This window comes from Candoia aspera, chromosome 10 (genome assembly GCF_035149785.1).
Source record: "Candoia aspera isolate rCanAsp1 chromosome 10, rCanAsp1.hap2, whole genome shotgun sequence".
In the NCBI taxonomy this organism is placed as follows: Eukaryota; Metazoa; Chordata; class Lepidosauria; order Squamata; family Boidae; genus Candoia; species Candoia aspera.
Window position 1 is genome coordinate 3,769,188 of NC_086162.1, and position 16,979 is coordinate 3,786,166.

General features: G+C 46.6%; 1 protein-coding gene across 2 annotated transcripts; it reads left to right on the forward strand.

Annotated features, from left to right (window-relative positions):
- The first annotated feature begins 335 nt into the window (after positions 1–335).
- TXLNA (taxilin alpha) lies at positions 336–15,950 on the forward strand. Of its 2 annotated transcripts, none has more exons than XM_063312603.1 (11): positions 336–612; positions 1,783–2,039; positions 2,226–2,549; positions 3,027–3,118; positions 6,303–6,473; positions 7,164–7,358; positions 10,216–10,335; positions 10,910–10,984; positions 11,487–11,579; positions 13,675–13,770; positions 13,945–15,950. In XM_063312603.1, exons 2-11 carry the CDS (start codon positions 1,817–1,819, stop codon positions 14,284–14,286), a joined length of 1,731 nt encoding a protein of 576 aa, XP_063168673.1. In that variant the 5' UTR covers positions 336–612; positions 1,783–1,816; the 3' UTR covers positions 14,287–15,950. The 2 variants fall into 2 exon arrangements, with proteins under 2 accessions (XP_063168673.1, XP_063168672.1); XM_063312602.1 differs by having other exon boundaries at positions 336–607.
- Positions 15,951–16,979: the final 1,029 nt, after the last annotated feature.

A 16,979-nucleotide genomic window follows, 5' to 3' on the forward strand; every position in this document is an offset into this window, starting at 1 on the left:
GCCAGAAGCAGAGTCCTCGCCCCAGGAAATGCTGGGCGTTGTGGTTCCAATCGAAGCGAATAGTTGTAGCTCAGGGTTGAACCGTGGAGTCCTGGGCCTCTCTGAGCCTTGTTGTTTCCTTGCAGACGTTCCATTGCCAGACTAGGCAGCATCTTCAGCGCGAAAAAGTGCCAATTGCGGTTTTCTGGCCACTACCGCCACGCTTCCTTCACCGGGAGTGATGGCCGCCGGGAGCTGTAGTCCAATCCAGATTCCCGCCTTTGGTGGCGCTTTTTCTTCCGACGTTTCCCAGCATGCTCTTCCCCGTCGCTCCCGCTGATTGGCCGCCGGCCGTTAGCGGCGCAGGCGCAGTGCGAATCCGGGCTGGAGCTGCTTCCTCGCAACCCTGCGGAGCTTTGAGGAACCGCTCAGCTGAGAGTGGCTGGGACGAGAACCCGGCGGCCGCTGAGCAGAAGGGAGAAGGAGGCCCGGGGAGCCGCGCAAGGACAGCGGAGCGCCGGGGCGGCCGTTCTTCGGGTTCGCCGAGTCGCTCGGAGCGCGTCATACTTCTCGGGCGTGACGTCAAAGCGGCAGGGAGTGACGTCAGCGGCGCGGGAGTGACGTGGAAGTACGGTGGGAAGAAGCCTGTGGAGCTTCTCGGGGGAGGAGGAATGATGATAATCCCAGCGGAAGTAGTCCTGGTGCCACGGATACTGGGAATGGGCCCCCCAGGGCGGAGGGGGAGCGGGAGGAGGGCACGGCCTGGGGGGCTGCTGCCCGGGGGGCGAGGACTCCGCCGGCCCCTCTGCGAAACGCCGCTTCCCACGAAACCTAAAGCGGCCGGACGGGACCCTGCAGGGGGGGCCCTGCGCCGGGGTGAAAGAGCGAGATCGTGGCTTGGGGGGCACCGACGCTGAGGCAGGCGGGGCTGAGAGCTCTGGGGAGGGAAGCCCTTGGCGACCGGGGGGAGGGTAAAGGGAGCGCTAAGGGGCCATTTCGGGGGGGCTTTTGGGGTTCAGGAAAAGAAATGGTGGGGGAAAAAAGTGAATTGCAGAAGAAGCTGAGCTCCCCTGTGGAATGGCTGAGAAGGCAGGTCAGAGTACTTGGAATACTCTTGCAGACTGTAATTGGTGCCTTTTGGGGCTTACGCAGAAATGAGTCTTGCCTTCACTTTTTGAGATACCTGTAAAGGGTAGGAGCTAAGAGGGATCCCTGAATTTGTGAGTCTCCAGTGTGCTGACAGTGACAAATAACTAAGCTTTGCTTTAGGCAGGAGCGGTGCAACTGTGCCTCACGGGCCAACCCTGTGGCCTTTCTTTGTGGCCCAGGGAATCCCCTTCTTTACATCAGTGGCAAAGAAGTAGAGTCAGGAAATGCAAGAACAGTAGCGACCATAATAAATGTAATATTGTTTAAAAAAACAATCTCCCCAAATCGAGGAAAAGACACAGAGGTTGCTGGTACTGTCCAAGTGTGTGTCGTGTCTTTGCTGTGCTCCCTTTGCAGTATTGCTCTGCCAAAGTATCTAAAGTGCAGCTCCCAGGTACAAGAACTCACCCAATCCTGTTCTGAGGCCATTCCGCTTCCTTGAAAAGCAGATCAGTCAGTGATATTTTGCAGTATGTGACAGCAGTAGTACATGGAGAGAAAACAGCTGTTAAAACTGCCACCTGTTGGCTGTAACATTGGTGTTCCTATGGTTACTCCAGTTGTTATCCACTCTTTATTTGTATGGGTGCTGTCGCCTTACCTGACAGTGAATAATGATCCCAAAATAATCGCCGTTGTTTTTTTTTTACATAGAAACTGTTGAAAGTGGCTTTGAAGGCAAGGTACAATGAAGAACCAAGATGGTGAAAGCAAGGCTGCTCTGCTACCCCCCAGCCCTTCCAAAACAAGTGATAGTCTGGGGCTGGAAGACAGTGACTCAGCTGAGGCTCCGGGAGTGATTGCAGGAAGTGGAGATTGTCACCACCAACTTGGCCTCTCCGGCTTGAAACACTTTGCTGATGACAGGCTTGAAATGTCAGTGAAGGAGGAACAGAGGAAGAAAGAAGAGGGTGGGTTTCCCTGAGATTCGCTAGTTTTATTTCTGTTTAAAGTCTTGGGCCACACCATCATTTGAGACAATTGTTCTTATTCTTTCCTGATTCTCGCAGCAGCTGTATTTTGATTTTTTTTCTCTTTGAACTTCTCCCCTCTGAATGTTAAATGGCATTTAATACTTGAATTTCTACCTTCTGCAGCATGTCTGGTGGAGGAGGCTCTACCCCAGCCTTGCCAGACAGTCCCTGATGTCTCTGAAGAGCTGAGCAGACAGCTGGAGGACATTCTGAGCACTTACTGTAGGGACTCCAGCCAGGAGGGCCCTGGAGATGACAACAGTCAGAGTGAGCCTGTGGAGCTGGACGAGCCAGAGAAGGGCCGAAGCGAGTCCCCCAGGAACGGGGACCCAGAGCAGAGTTGCCCTGAGATAAATGGCGAGAAGGAGGGTCCCAGGGGACCCAGCGATGAGAGTGGCGAGCGTGACCAGAAACGAGTCCAGGAGAAAAAGAAGCCCAGGGGGCTTGGTAGGAAGTTCTCTGCTGACAGTCTTCCATTCTCTTTCTTCTTCCAAAAAGCAGGCAGGAAGGAGCATCAGGGAAGGGACATGTGCACAGAGAGGCCACCCTCCCCCCAACAATTTAAAATCATTCCAGCTCTCCGTATCCTTGAGGAAAATTGCAAGGAGAGCACCAGCAGTTAAGAAGCTGGTCTTGGATAGGGCAACCCATGTTAAATCATTTTGGGTGATTTTGGGCGTCTCACAACCCACCTACCCTTTAAGGTGGTTGTTGTGGAGCTAAAATGCAGGGAGGTTCCCAGCTTACTTACCTCGATCTAATATAGCAGGGTGTAACTGGAAGTGTTGCTAATTTTATTTTCCACATTCTAGAGGCTTTTTGGTTCCCAAGAGCCTGCTGTTCCCAGTCCCTCTAATGCTGCCCTCCCACCATGTCTTTCTGCTTGCTCTGAACGAGTCTTTGCTTTTGTCCTTTGCATCCCAGGCAAGGAGATCACCCTTCTGATGCAGACCCTCAACACTCTCAGTACATCGGAGGAGAAGCTGGCAGCCCTCTGCAAGAAATACGCTGAGCTGGTCAGTGGCTGGAGAGGCAAGAGGGGTGGTTGTGTGGGAGGCAGGAGAATTTTCCCCACTCTTGTCTCTGCAGGAAAATGGGTTGCCAAAGGGGAGTTGGGTGTGTTCAGATCATCTTTGCTTGGGCAGTTGCAAGAATCATCGGTTTTCAACTCAAACTATAAAATTTTATTTTTGGAGTGGCAGCGAAGTTTTATCTCTTGAAACAGGGTGGCCGCTTGACTCTTTTGTAGCAGAAAAACCAGAGTTTTGTGGTCCCTTAAAAACCAACAGCTTTGTGTTGATGTGAAAATTTATGGAATAATATTGATGAATTTTTAAGATAGCAGCTTTTTTTTCTTGTTTATTTTAGGTGTCCAAAGTGGTTTTTAAGCTTTAATCTGTATGGTTCAGTTCTATAGGACTAGGCCAGATGTTTTACTAACTCAGGCATATAGGAAGCCTGAGTAAAAATACTAGGAAATGTTTATTTATTTTAAAATGCTGCAACATGTTTCAGGGGGTAACTTCTTCTTCTTTAGATTTCTGTTTCCTTGCTAAAAAGTAGAAAAGATCTACATTGAGTTGCTTTACTCACAAGCTTCCATGATGAATAAGTATTGGTGTTCTCTGTCAGCATCCTTGGTGGTCAGCAAAGCTGGGATGAGTGGTGGTTAAAAAAAGCTGGTTAATTTAACAAATCATGTCTACATTTGAGCATATTCAAGAGTAATGTAGAGTGAAAATAACCAATACCTAGATGATTGCGTCCTGTCGGACTTACATAGGTTTAGGGCTGCATTTCAGGTGTGCTAGAATTGCTGAAATAAAGAAATATCTCCTGGTTGATCCCCAGTTTTTGAAGATATAAAATATAGTGGTTCCTTGGTACGTGGAAAATAAGAGTTGAGAGAAGTGAGGTAGTTCTTTGTATTAACAAAGCAGGATATTGATTTGAGGTTGTCTAATAAATACTGTGCTTGAAAAAATAAAACTGAAGCCTAATGGTTAGAGGGACTGACTTCAGAGGATAAACATATACTTGCCTTCGCTTTTTTGTGAAATGGAAAATATTTGGGCTCCCAAGAGTGGGAGGTTTAGCTGAAGTTAGAGAATATCAGACCAACAGATGTTGGGACTTGAGATCTAGTCCAAAACTCAGTAATTTTATGAAGTGGCTTTGAAGTCTTTAAAGAGATGAGAGTAGGCAGAAAGAGATTTGGATTGTAATTTGTTATGTTTTCATCCTGCTTTTTCCTCAGGAGCTCATATTCCCTCGTTTTAGCCTAGTGGCAGTGACTGGGCCAAAGTTGCCCAGGAAAGTCTGCAGATGAGTAGGGATTTGAACCTGCTTCAAAAGACTGAAAGGGGAGTCTTTAGTCTCCCAGCCTCACTTTGAGTCCTCTTTGACTTCCCTCCTTAATTATATATTTCACTATTTTGAGGCAGAAAACACAGAAAAAATGGAGTTTTAAGCATGTGAAATAGAATTTGTGGAACTGTGCTCAGCCACTCTCAAGAATTCTGTTTTACTAGAGAAGAGCACTCCTCATGAGTCTAATGTTGGGTTTTGTTCTTATCTAGCCAAAAAAATGCTTCCCTTTTTCTTCTTGTAGGAAAAGGAGAGGTGATATACTTGGTAAAAAGTATTGCCCCTTGATTCTGTTGCTTTTGCTAAACTAGCTTCATCATCTACTTGTTACCTAATATGGATGTGATACAGAAGTAATTATATAAACAAATAGGAGTAGTAAAGGAATACCATATAAAAATAGAATGGATGAAGAATGTTTCTATTCCTTTTGGGGAATGGAATCGAAGGGGGTTGGTTGGCCAGTCCCTTTGTTGTTTAGATATCTGGTCTTCCAGAGATGGAGCAGAGTCTTCTCCAAGGTAGGTTGTTGTGCTGAAGGCCATGTTGTATAGACAAGCTGGATTTGTTGTTTACTTTTTGACACTAGTGGTAATTATTTCCCATACCTTGACTATTACTTGGAGAGAAGTACCATTCAGAGGCAGACAAGAAAGTGGCTTTTAAGGGCCATGCAGAGCTACAGGGGATCAACTGTGGCCCATGTATCATGACTTGGCTGCCCCATCCTACTTTAGCCATCTTCATTCTGGTTCTCCCCAGATGTATTCACCCACCCAGATGTATTCATTCACCCACCCAGATGTATTCACTCACCCATATATATTCATCCTGATGTAGCTCACCCACCCACCATCCTCAGCCAGCAGGCTTGTTGAATATAGTCCAATGTGTCTGGAAAGTGCTCGGTTGGCAAAGGCAGAGCTAGTCAAAGAGGGAGACACATTACCAGCAGAAAGGGATGCCTCTATCAGAGCCTTTCTGCTCCACGATTGCAGAGCAGTGTTTTTCAACCTTAGCAACTTTAAGATGTGTGGACTTCAACTCCCAGAATTCCCCATGCTGGCTGGGGAATTCTGGGAGTTGAAGTCCACACATCTTAAAGTTGCTGAGGTAGAGAAACACTGTTGTAGAGGAGCACAACAGAGGAGAAGATATGTGGTAACCATTACAAACATGAGCTCAGCCAGGGAAGACGAGATAGGGCGAGAAAGAAACCCAGGATTGCTCCTCTGAGTCTTACTGGTATAAGGGAGGGAAGGAGAAACACTGTCAGGCTTTCAAGGTTCTGCTTTTAGAGCCTATATCACGACAGTAGAGTTCAGCATTGCGGTGTCTGTTTTTCCCTTCTGGCCTACCTCAAAGGGCTGACAACTTGGTTGCTGTAGGAGTGGCTTTTTCTAACCCTCCCCCTGCTGTGTTCTTATTTTTCAGGGGAGATTCTTCAGTCATTTTTGCTACACGATACAGTCATTCCTTATTTTATATACAGATATATTTTGTATCTGTATATTATAATACTTTATTTTATGTTCCTTATTTTGTATACAGAGCCAGTTTGGTCTAGTGGTTAAGGCAATGGGCTAGAAACCAGGGGGCCATGAGTTCTAGTCCCGCCTTAGGCGTGAAAGCCAGCTGGGTGACCCTGGGCCAGTCCCTCTCTCTCAGCCCCACTCACCTCACAGGGTTGTTGTTGTGGGGAAAATAGGAGGAGGAAGGAGAATTAGGTATGTTCGCTGCTGTGAGTTATTTATATAAAAAATAATAATAAAGGCGGGCAGATAAATATATAAATAAATAAATATTTTTCTTCCTTCTCTTGTGCCCTGCCAGCTGGAGGAGCACCGAAACTCTCAGAAGCAGATGAAAATCCTGCAGAAGAAGCAGACTCAGTTGGTGCAGGAGAAGGACCATCTCCGAAGTGAGCACAACAAGGCCGTTTTGGCCCGCACCAAATTGGAGAGCCTGTGCCGGGAGCTTCAGAGGCACAACCGCACTCTCAAGGTACATGAGACTGGCCGGTGCCAGACTACCAAGCTGTCACAGCCGACCTTGACCACCCCCGGACCCCACCTGTCAGAGCCCAGAGTGGCAGCTCATCCCAGTAATTTTCCAGGTGTCTGCTGGCCCTTCAGGAGGCAGGAAAGGGAAGGCGAGGCGGTCCTTTCCACTGGCTCAGCACTCTGTTCAGGGAGGAGGAGCGTTAGGGTTAGGAGCCAGCCATGACGGGGATGCTGACTGTATTTATATTTTGTCCTTCGCCTCAAGTGCGACCAGGGCAATCCAGTATAATAAAACAAGTGCATTTTTGGATAAAAAACCTCTCTCCATAATGGAAAGAATAACCAGCATATTGCCCACGATCCCAAGTCGTAAAGTCCTAGAGCCAAAGTACATTCTCAGAGCTTTGAAGACCAGCACATTGAGGGCTTTGCATAGTTCCACCCACCTGTCACTACGTAATGGGCCGGGACAGAAAAGTAAAGTATCTAACCTCGATTTGGGAGAGAGGGTTTCATAATGGCTTATAGCAAGCCCTGGGCAATTCACCTGCACCCATCTGGCCTGGCAGCAGCTCCCCAAGAGCCTTCCCCAGCTTCGCTAGCTAGGAGATCCCAGGCCTCGGACTGGGACTGTGTACATTGTCAGAGTCGTCGTTCTGCTCTGTAACCTTGCTTTGACTTGTCTCTGCAGGAGGAGGGTGTACAGCGAGCTCGCGAGGAGGAAGAGAAGAGGAAGGAGGTTACGTCCCACTTCCAGGTGACCCTCAATGACATCCAGTTGCAGATGGAACAGCACAACGAACGCAACTCCAAACTGCGCCAGGAGAATATGGAGCTGGCAGAAAGGCTGAAGAAACTCATTGAGCAGTATGAGCTGCGGGAAGAGGTGGGCAGTCACGGGGGGCAGGGATGCTTGCAGTGGTCAAGGGCAGGGAAGGAGAAACTGGTCAGTGTGCCTAGTCCAGGCTTCCAGGCCTCTTCATCCTGCTCTTCAGCTGTACCACCAGTCCCTTTAGATGTGTTCCCTTTCAGATAACCCTTTTCCTCCAAGATTTGAAGTGCCTTCTTGGTTATTCGGCAGCTCTGCTTCCAGGCTCTAGAAATGGCAGTGTAAACAGTGCACTGATGTGCTCGAGTGCTCTTGCAGTGACAATGCAACTGCCTTGTGTTCCTTGTCACTCTTGGGAGTGCTTGTATCTTTGGGTGCCCAGTGATGATTGGGACCACTTTGGGAAAGGATGGAAGGCCTCAGGACCATAAAAGAGAAGAAGGAGGAGACAGTTGGCCAACTGATGGGTGTGGCAGGATTGGGTGTTGAAGGAGGGAAGAGGACTCTGCTGGAGGAATATTTTAGCTAGTGTAAGAGAATAGATGTAGGAGGCAGGGATGGATGGAATGTGTGTGGAAAAAATTGGGCCCCACTCACCACTGACATGTGGCCTCCAGATGTTCCAGACATCTCCTCTGAGGAACTACTGCTCTTAGTTGTCCATTTTGACGTCAGTGGACGACAATGTGGAGGTGGAGAAAAAGAACAGAGCCTGAAGTATCCTCAGATCTTAAAGTCCTATAATTTTGAGAATTGAAAAAGAAATGTTGGTGAAAAATTGAAAAATGAGTCCCAAGAACATAAGCACTGTGGGTGGAATTTAAATGGCATTCTACTCCCACTATTGACCACCAGTTGGGAAGCCCATAGGAAGGAAGTGAGAGGCTGCTGTTCTCCAGCAACTGGAATTCAGAAGTATCCTCATGCTGATGGTGGGCAGAATAAATGCCCATCACTATCAGTGGCAAAGATGATAATCTTTTGGGCTTCGCTAAAGGTTAGAGTTAGGTTGCAGATCTGCCTTGCCTGGAAACCAAGCTTAAACCTTGGTGCTTTTTTAAGGTTTCAGTAGGATATATTTTATTTTTTACTAAATTCCTGAGATTCGTCAACTAGAGCCAAGGACAGAGGATGTTAGAATTGAAAAGTTGGCTGCTCAGGAATTAGTGTTAAGTTGCAGAATTGTAGTGAATTCACAGTCCTTCCGCAAAATCACCCATTTCTGGTTACCCTTTTCTCTTCTGCAGCCTTATTCGGATTGGGTTATTTTGTTGTTAGTTCAGAAATCCTTTATAATCTCACTAGACAACCCATGATCCGTTGGGTCATCATTTCAGAGATATTTCCTTACCAGATTCCTCAAAGCCTTCAACAGTGGCAGAGCTTCTAATCTATTGCCTTCACTGGGAAAGTTCTTAAATATTCAGGGAGATATTCAGAGATGTATCTGCCTTGAAAATAGCCCATGTCATTCATATTGAACTGTACAGCACAATCAAACATCAGAAGCTGACCACAGGAAACGTTTTATGACATTTTGTATTATATCATAAAATGTTTTATGATGATTTTTATGTCATAAAATGTTTTATAAGATTTGCCAAATTTCAATCCCACGGGAGTCATGGGTCCCAGATTTTGGACGCATTCTGTAAGATAGTCCATTTGAGGTACCTTGGTTCAAAAATTGTTGGCCTACAACACACCATTTTGCCCAGTTAAAGGTTACAGACAAAGAGTTTTAGTAGTATATAGATTCAGTTATTTACATTTTGCCCATTGCAGCATTTAGTATTGTTGGTATTTTTTCCCATTTTATCTTTGGCCACTGTGGATTCATTTTTTGAAGATGTGAGGTTTCTGCTTAATATTCTCAGATGGCTGAGTTCTGTGCCAGTACCAAATCCTACACTTGGTGAAAGACATAACCATGTGCAAAACTAGCATAAAAAATAAGAAGCTTGGATAATTTAAAAAAGATGGTTTAATCAAAGTATCTCTCTCAATTCCTTTTATTTTCTCGACAGTCTTTATGTATCAGGTGGGTGGATGCCTTTCAATCAGGGAAAGTGCTGTGGTCACATACATTTTGCATACAGAAAATCCCAGGTCCTCCACTGCATCTTCTGCAAAGGAATCCCTGGACAAGGCATTGGTATGCTTTTGGCAGAGGCATTGCCTGTTATTGCAGGCCAGTGTTTCTCCACCTTGGCAGCTTTAAGTTGTGTGGACCTAAACTCCCAGAATTCCCCAGCCAGCATGGGGGAAGCATGGCTGGGGAATTCTGGAAGTCGAGGTCCACACATCTTCAAGTTGACACGGTGGAGAAACCCTGTTGTAGACGATACTGAGCTAGATGGCCCCAGAGCCTTCATGCATTTCAAGCAGTCAATTGATAATGCTGGCTGACGGCTGCACCTGGTTGGCTTTGTCTGAGCTCAGAAGCTACGCCTGATTGATGCTTGGATTGGGGACCACTAGGACATCCTATGGCTAGGGGTTCGATTGGGAATTTGGAAAAACGTGGTGGAAGAAGGCAGAGGCCAACCCCTTCCACATTGCTGCCAGCAACACTAGAGGGATGTGTCATCGAGGATTGAGAACTTGCAAGAAGCTTTATCTTTCCTTACTTGGTTGCTACCTTTTAGGAAAACCTTTTTCTGTCCCAGTTTGTGTTGTCATGATGACACTGTCGATGGGTACCAAGTAAAACATTTCATGCCCAGAGAAGATCTCAAGTTTTTTTCTCGTGTGACTGAAACAATGTTGGTACAAGCGATCCTTCCTTTTGGGGCTTGGCTCGTGGAGGTGGCGCGATCCTTGCCATTGGATCAGGCTTGGGAGCTCAGAAGTGAGCTAAGCGCTAGCCGCGTTGATCTCCTTGGACTGACACCTGTTGTGCTTCTCTCGGCAGCACATCGACAAGGTCTTTAAGCATAAGGACCTGCAGCAGCAGTTGGTGGACGCCAAACTCCAGCAGGCTCAGGAGATGTTGAAAGAGGCGGAGGAGAGGCACCAGCGGGAAAAAGACTTTGTAAGGCTGCGCTTGGTTAACAGACAGAAAGCTGGAGTGAGGCCGTGTTACCCACCCTCCTCAAGCAGGACTTGGAAAGGATTAAGAGGGAGCAGGTTCTGGGGCAGTTTAAAGGAGGCATGTGAATGGGAGAGGATCTTGAGCTGCCATTTAAGGGGGGGTGGGGGGCTGAAATCCCAGGAAGCTCTAGCGGCAGTTGTCAGGAGTTCTAATTTTGAATTATGCAGCCACCACATTCAAAGTTCTTATGTGGCAGCCTGATCTTGTCCTTAGCAGACCGAGTCATTAGGGAAGTGCTGAGATCCAGATCTGGAGGCATTTAGGGACTTTCTAGAAGGAGTAGGTGCCAGGCTTCTGAGGTCCATGTTGCCTTTTTCCTTGGATTCTGAAGCCTGTCAGTTGGGACCAGAGGCTGGATAGCAGTGTGGGGGAGCGGCGGTGGGATCTTGCATCAGGCCCTGTTTGCCATGGAACGGAAGAAAATTCCCTGCCAGTCAGAAACTCTTCCTCCTTCCTCGCTCAGGAGTGGGGCATTAACTTTCCTCCTTCCTCCCCTCTTCCTTCTCTCGTGCAGCTGCTGAAAGAAGCTGTGGAGTCCCAGAGAATGTGTGAGTTGATGAAGCAGCAGGAGGCGCATCTTAAGCAGCAGGTGGGCTGGCAGGTGGCATCTTTGCTCTGCTCTGCTCTGGTTCAGTTTGTTTAGCCCAAAGGATATGCATCACTTCCCAGAGAGGGAGCTTGGAGCTTGCGTTGGGACTGCAAGGCTCTAGGAAAGGACACTAAAGGAGACACTGTCTTTCCAAAACCAAATTTGGGGTTGGTCTGGGGCATCTGCAGTGGGAGTCAAAATGATGGCTTTTAGGTAGTGCTGCAGGATCAGAAACAGGGTCAGGGCTTCGCTTGGATGGTTGCTACCGCCATCTTGACTTTTTTGACACCCCTCTACCTGTAGATGCCCCTGGATGGATCACTGTTACCTGGGTACTGCTGCTGCTCTCAGGGCTGGGGGAACAGGAGTTTATAATCCTGTCAGCAAGCAGTGCCATCCTGGTCTCCTTTCTCCAACCCCACCCCATAGAAAACATGCTAAAAGAAGAGCTATAAATGCTCGTGGTCCAAGCGGTCAATCCTCTCTGCTTTCTCTGTTTCAGCTGGCCCTTTATACAGAGAAGTTCGAAGAGTTCCAGAACACCCTTTCCAAAAGCAGTGAAGTGTTCACCACATTCAAGCAAGAAATGGAGAAGGTACATGGTGTGCAAATGCCGCTGAGGGCAGAAACTGCTGCCCTCCTAAGTGGGGCTGGGGGCTGGGGAATCTCTGGCTTACCTGTGCCAAAGCCGCAAGGGGAGAGTGCGAGTGCAGACCGAAACTGGCAGCAGAGCTAAAGTCTAGGATGCATCGGCTCACCCAGACCTCGAATTACCAGGTGCACGTGTGAGCGTGTGCAGTGTTGCTTCTGGTCTTGTGGTCCTTCTGTGCCTGGGGCTGCTCACCAGTTTTAAGAAAGCTTTTAAGGCATCATTGCCCACCTACAGCCTTAGATTTACACATCTGGTGTACAGAACTGCTGTTTTGCAGAAAAAATCTGAGTTAGAAAACAGGTCAGTCCGGTTTGAGCCAATCTGCTCTGCGGCAGCAGCATTTCGTGTTCTCTCCCAGTCCTGTAAGCTGAAGATGTTAATGGTGGAAATTTTGGAAACCAGCCACGTTCACGCCTTGCAGAATCTTGTATTTCCTAAGATATATCCCCATCATTGCATATTACTTCCTTCTAAATGCCTTCTCACCTTGGATATATTTGCAGCATCATCAGAGACAGATTTTAAATTCTTTTGACAATCGGTTATAGTGCTTGGGGCTTCTTCTGGTAAATAGTTCATTCCCCGGTGCAGCTGCTTCCTAAGGAAAGTGCTCTTTTCCATCAGACAAGCTTGTATGACTGCCACTGTTTTTCTACCTGTCGAGACTCAGGGTAACATTTTCCTTCCTTGTTTACTCCCATACTTTTGGCTGTCTTCCTTATCTATGTTACCGCAATATCCGTTCTGCTGGACGGACTGTATTCTGATCAGATGGACTGAACCACGTCAGCATGTAAGCCATACGGAAAGGGAAGTTTGTTGCATAAACAGGCTGATCAGGGTTTTTTTATCAATCGCTTTTACTAAATCTCAACATTGATGTTGAAGGTGGTACAGGTGTATTTGTATTTTTGTATTTTTTTGCCGTTCGACGGTGTCCGATTCTCAGAGACTGCCTGGACGAGTCCCTGCAGTTTTCTTGGCAGGTTTTTCAGAAGTGGTTTGCCATTGCCTGCTTCCCAGGGCTGAGAGGGAGGGACTGGCCCAGGGTCACCCAGCCAGCTTCATGCCTGAGGTGGGACTGGAACTCACGGTCTCCCGGTTTCTAGCCTGGTGCCTCAAACGCTAGACCAAACTGGGTCTCATTGGTATTTTTAGGGTTTGTTTAATATTACTAAGTGCATAAAAATTCTACTGCTTTTTTAACGTAAGATCATGTGTTTTTGTTATATTTATGAAATTTACAGACCACTTCAGTCCAGCTGTGCCCTAAGAGACTTAGCATCATATAATGAATACAGTAATACCCTAGTATAATTAGGAAACAATGTGTAGCTATAATAATTATCCCTTTCTTGAAACATGCGAATTCCAGTAGTCACCTAAGAAGCTCATTCAAAATTCATGGGCAGAGAACAGACAGTCCTTGAGAGAGCAGAAGAATATGATGGCATAAGAACATGTACTAATCTGAAGGTTCTGCATGCTTAGAATGATGGTTTTATTCAGGCAGCATTGCACCATTGGCTTTTATATGGGTGTGTGACTTACCTACACAACTGGTAATTTATTGCATTTTTCTTAAATGGGATTTTTTTCCTGCCGTTACAGTGGCATTTTAGTCAATAGAAGATACACTTCAGGATCCAAAATACATTGCTCAGATCTTCAGGGCTCCTGAACTACTCCCTGACCTCAAATTTTCTATTTGTTGATCTTTTAGAGCAGTGTTTCTCAACTTCAGCAACTTTAAGACGTGTGGACTTCAACTCCCAGAATTCCCCTGCCAGCGTGAAAAAAGAGAAGTTTTAAAATCTGACTCCTTTTTAAAAAAACCTTTTTAAAAAATCAAGGATTTTGTCCATACTCAACTGCCTTTCATTGCAAGACCAGCACCCATGTTGTTCAATCTAGTCTTAAATATGCCAGAGTGCTAGTTCTTGGCTTGCTGACAGTAAATGGGACAGGTTCCCACAACCTTGAAGAAGTAGGTAGCGCTTTATAACGGCTGTTTCTCATTTCTGTGGCCATTCCATAGATGACAAAGAAGATCAAGAAGCTGGAGAAAGAGACGACCATGTACCGGTCCCGCTGGGAAAGCAGCAACAAAGCCCTGTTGGAAATGGCAGAGGAGGTAACGAGGCCCCCTCCTCCCGGGGAGACCTAGGCTTTGGCACTGGGCGGGCTGTGGCTAAACAGGGCCCCTTCCTAAGATGGGAATTGTCCTCTTAACTTCCTTCCCGTGGCTTTCTCTGGATGTTTTCTTCCGAAAGCTGACTCTGAAATTGAGGCTATTATTCCCATGCAGAAAACCCTCCGAGACAAAGAACTGGAAGGGCTCCAGGTGAAAATCCAGCGCCTGGAGAAGCTGTGCCGGGCCCTGCAGACGGAGCGCAACGACCTGAACAAAAAGGTGCAGGACCTCTGTGCCTTTGCCTCTCTGACCACAGGGACAGACACTGAGGAGCTCCCCAAGGACCACTCCCAAGGCATCCCGGAGGAGCTGGTGCCCCAGGGCCCCATGGCAGGGGAGGGCTGTACGCTGGCCCAGGCAGCGTGCCACCCAGGGCCTCCTGAGCAGTCCGGGGCGTTGAGCACAGGAGCGCCACTGGGGCCACCCACCGAGGAAGCTGCTCCCTTGGCTGAGTAAAGGTGAAGGAAACGAGGGCAGCTCGCAGATTCCTCTGGATGGATCCATTCCTCTCTCGAAGCCCCCTTCTGGGATGAGGATTGTTCTGGGGCTTTCAGGTTTTCCAGTTAAAGCTTTTGACAATACTGAATGCTTTTTTTTTTTGGCTTTTAAAATAATCTGTCTCTCTATATTATCCAACACGATGTACAGCAGCAACAGCCACCTTTTATATTTAGATCTATAAATGAGATTGATCCAGTTCTCTGCGTGCTGTGTGAACCTCTGAGTATGTGGCAGTTTCAGCCATGATCCTTTCAAAGATGGATGCGGGGGAAACTCGCTCCTCTGACCACCCGTCCACTCTTAACATCTGGCTGCTGCAGCTCACTGTGAGTGCCATACTACGAATACAAATGCAAAGCAAAAATCTGATACCAGTGGGACTTTCAGAATTAATTCTTGCTTTTTTTTTCCTGAAGGGTTTTTTTTTTTTAACTACCAGACCTGCCGTTTAAAGCCAGTGCTGGAGACTCAGGAGTTTGATAATGTTGTAGGTTATCCTTTTTAGCCTGCAACTTTTGGGGGAGAATGTGGAGGATAAAGCTGATGTGTTTCTGTGACATGGGGATAGAGACCCAGGGCACACACTTCGTGGGTTTGGGTAGAGGAGGTGTCATCTCCCGGACTTTGCTACTTCCAGAATTTATGTCTCAATAGCCTTATGACTTCACAGTTGCCTCTATGATTATATGTGTGCACGCACACAGACACACACACAAGTGTATGTACTAAAGATTGAATCCAAAGGTTTTACTTCCTTAACCGTTTTGCACATGATGAGCATTCCTGCCTGTGTTTGTGCCTGGTGAATTTTGGGTGGCAAAGGTGAATTCTCCTCTGTGTAACTTTTGAGTAGACTAAACTTCCCACTCTAGGCCACTTAGGTGGTGAGCCCAGGAGCTAGAACCAAACTTGGCCCAAGTCTTTGGTTGCCTGAAGTGTGTCTTGATAGCACTTTTGATGGATCATTTGTCTGCAGAATCATGTCACTGTGGCAAGGTGTCCTCAGAGTTTTTCAGCAATTTTTTTTTTCATTTGGACCCTTCTTCACTTGTAGCCAATTCATTGTTTTAATTTGTGCCATTCCTGGTCTTAAAACCAATCACCAACTTTATTCTTTTTTTCTATAGTTGCTAAAACCAGGGCCGTTTGAAGTATCAATGTACAATTCTTATACTGCTAGTAGCTTCCTTTCCAGTTAAGGGGAGATATTTGGGAAAGCTGGTCAGTGTCGAGGGCACAGCCCATCTGCCCACCGGTGTATGTCAGTCTCTTGGAGAAAGAGAACTGGGTTTTAGGAAACAAGCATTGTGCTACAGTTTGTGCGATGCAACCCCTGCCTCAAGTGGCAGACCAGTGCCCCTGTTTTCTGTGGGGTTCAGTTGCTGCTGAAATTTTCCTCCACTTGGTCAGCTGGCAAGAAGAGAATGGATGAATGTAAATGGGCCCCACGGCTTTCCAAGAGGAGGAGAAGGAGATTGTAAGCTGAGGAGATCGCCTTGGTCCATATTATTCTCTTCTGCAATGTCAAGGAAACCTTCCAATTTTTAATGCTGTTGTACAATAGACTATATCTCAATCTGTTGTATGTATCTTTGTACTCAATAGAAATGCAACCTGTACCTGCTGTTTGTACTCCTTTTTTGTCTCCCAGTTTGATATTGTGAGACAAGCTGTTGAATTTGGTACATAGTGGACATTCCACCCTTCCCTCCGAGTCCTGCTATGCTGCTGCATGGTGGTGGGTTGCTCTGGGGAGGGATGAGCAAAAAATGGCGGGAGTGTTTACTAAGAGTATATACTCCCAGCAGGTCACCCAAGGCGTGAAGGTCTTCCCAGCTAAAGAAGCAGGCGCCTACATAGGCAGTAGCGAAATAGGAAGATGCTGGAGGCAAATGATGATTTTTGTGACAACAGCAAAGGCATCATGTCATGCTGTACTGGAGAAAACAATGGTAAATGACTCCTGTATTTTACCAAGGAGCCACATGGTTAGACAATTTAAAGCGATTGATGATGGAGTTCCAAATGATGCCAAAGCTGGAAATAGTAAGAAGAAAAACAGTTGGACTGAACAGGCTAGGTATAAATCAGAAAGCGATTTGTCGTTTTCTGTCAAACTGATGATTTCTTCATTGCTAACACATTCTTCAAAGCAAAGCAACACCTCTGTACGTGCACAATTCCAGATAGAGCAGATAGAAATCAAACGGACTATTGGCGCAAAGAAAAAAGTAGTTACCATAGCAGAGACATGGACTGGGTGGACTGGGACAGGTCATAAACTGCTCATGTGCAAATTCCAGATCAGACTAAAGTGAAAGGACAAAGACTACCAATTTCCACAATATGATCTTGAGCATTTTCAAAGAGAACATCAGGAATCACTTTGAAGTCCTGAACCTCATTGATTGGTAACCAGAGGAACTATGGAATTATATCAGATAAGTAGTTATGGATGAATGTGAAAAGAGAGTGCTAAAGATGAAGAAACAGAAGAAAGCAAACCATGTCAGAACAAATGGTGGAAATTGCTAAGAAGAAAAGAGAGGCCAAAGCCAGGAAAGATAAAAATCTCAGGAAGAACTTAAGAGTTTGAAAGAGCTGTTAGAAAAGACAAGAAGCAATATTACTACATCTGTAAAGACACT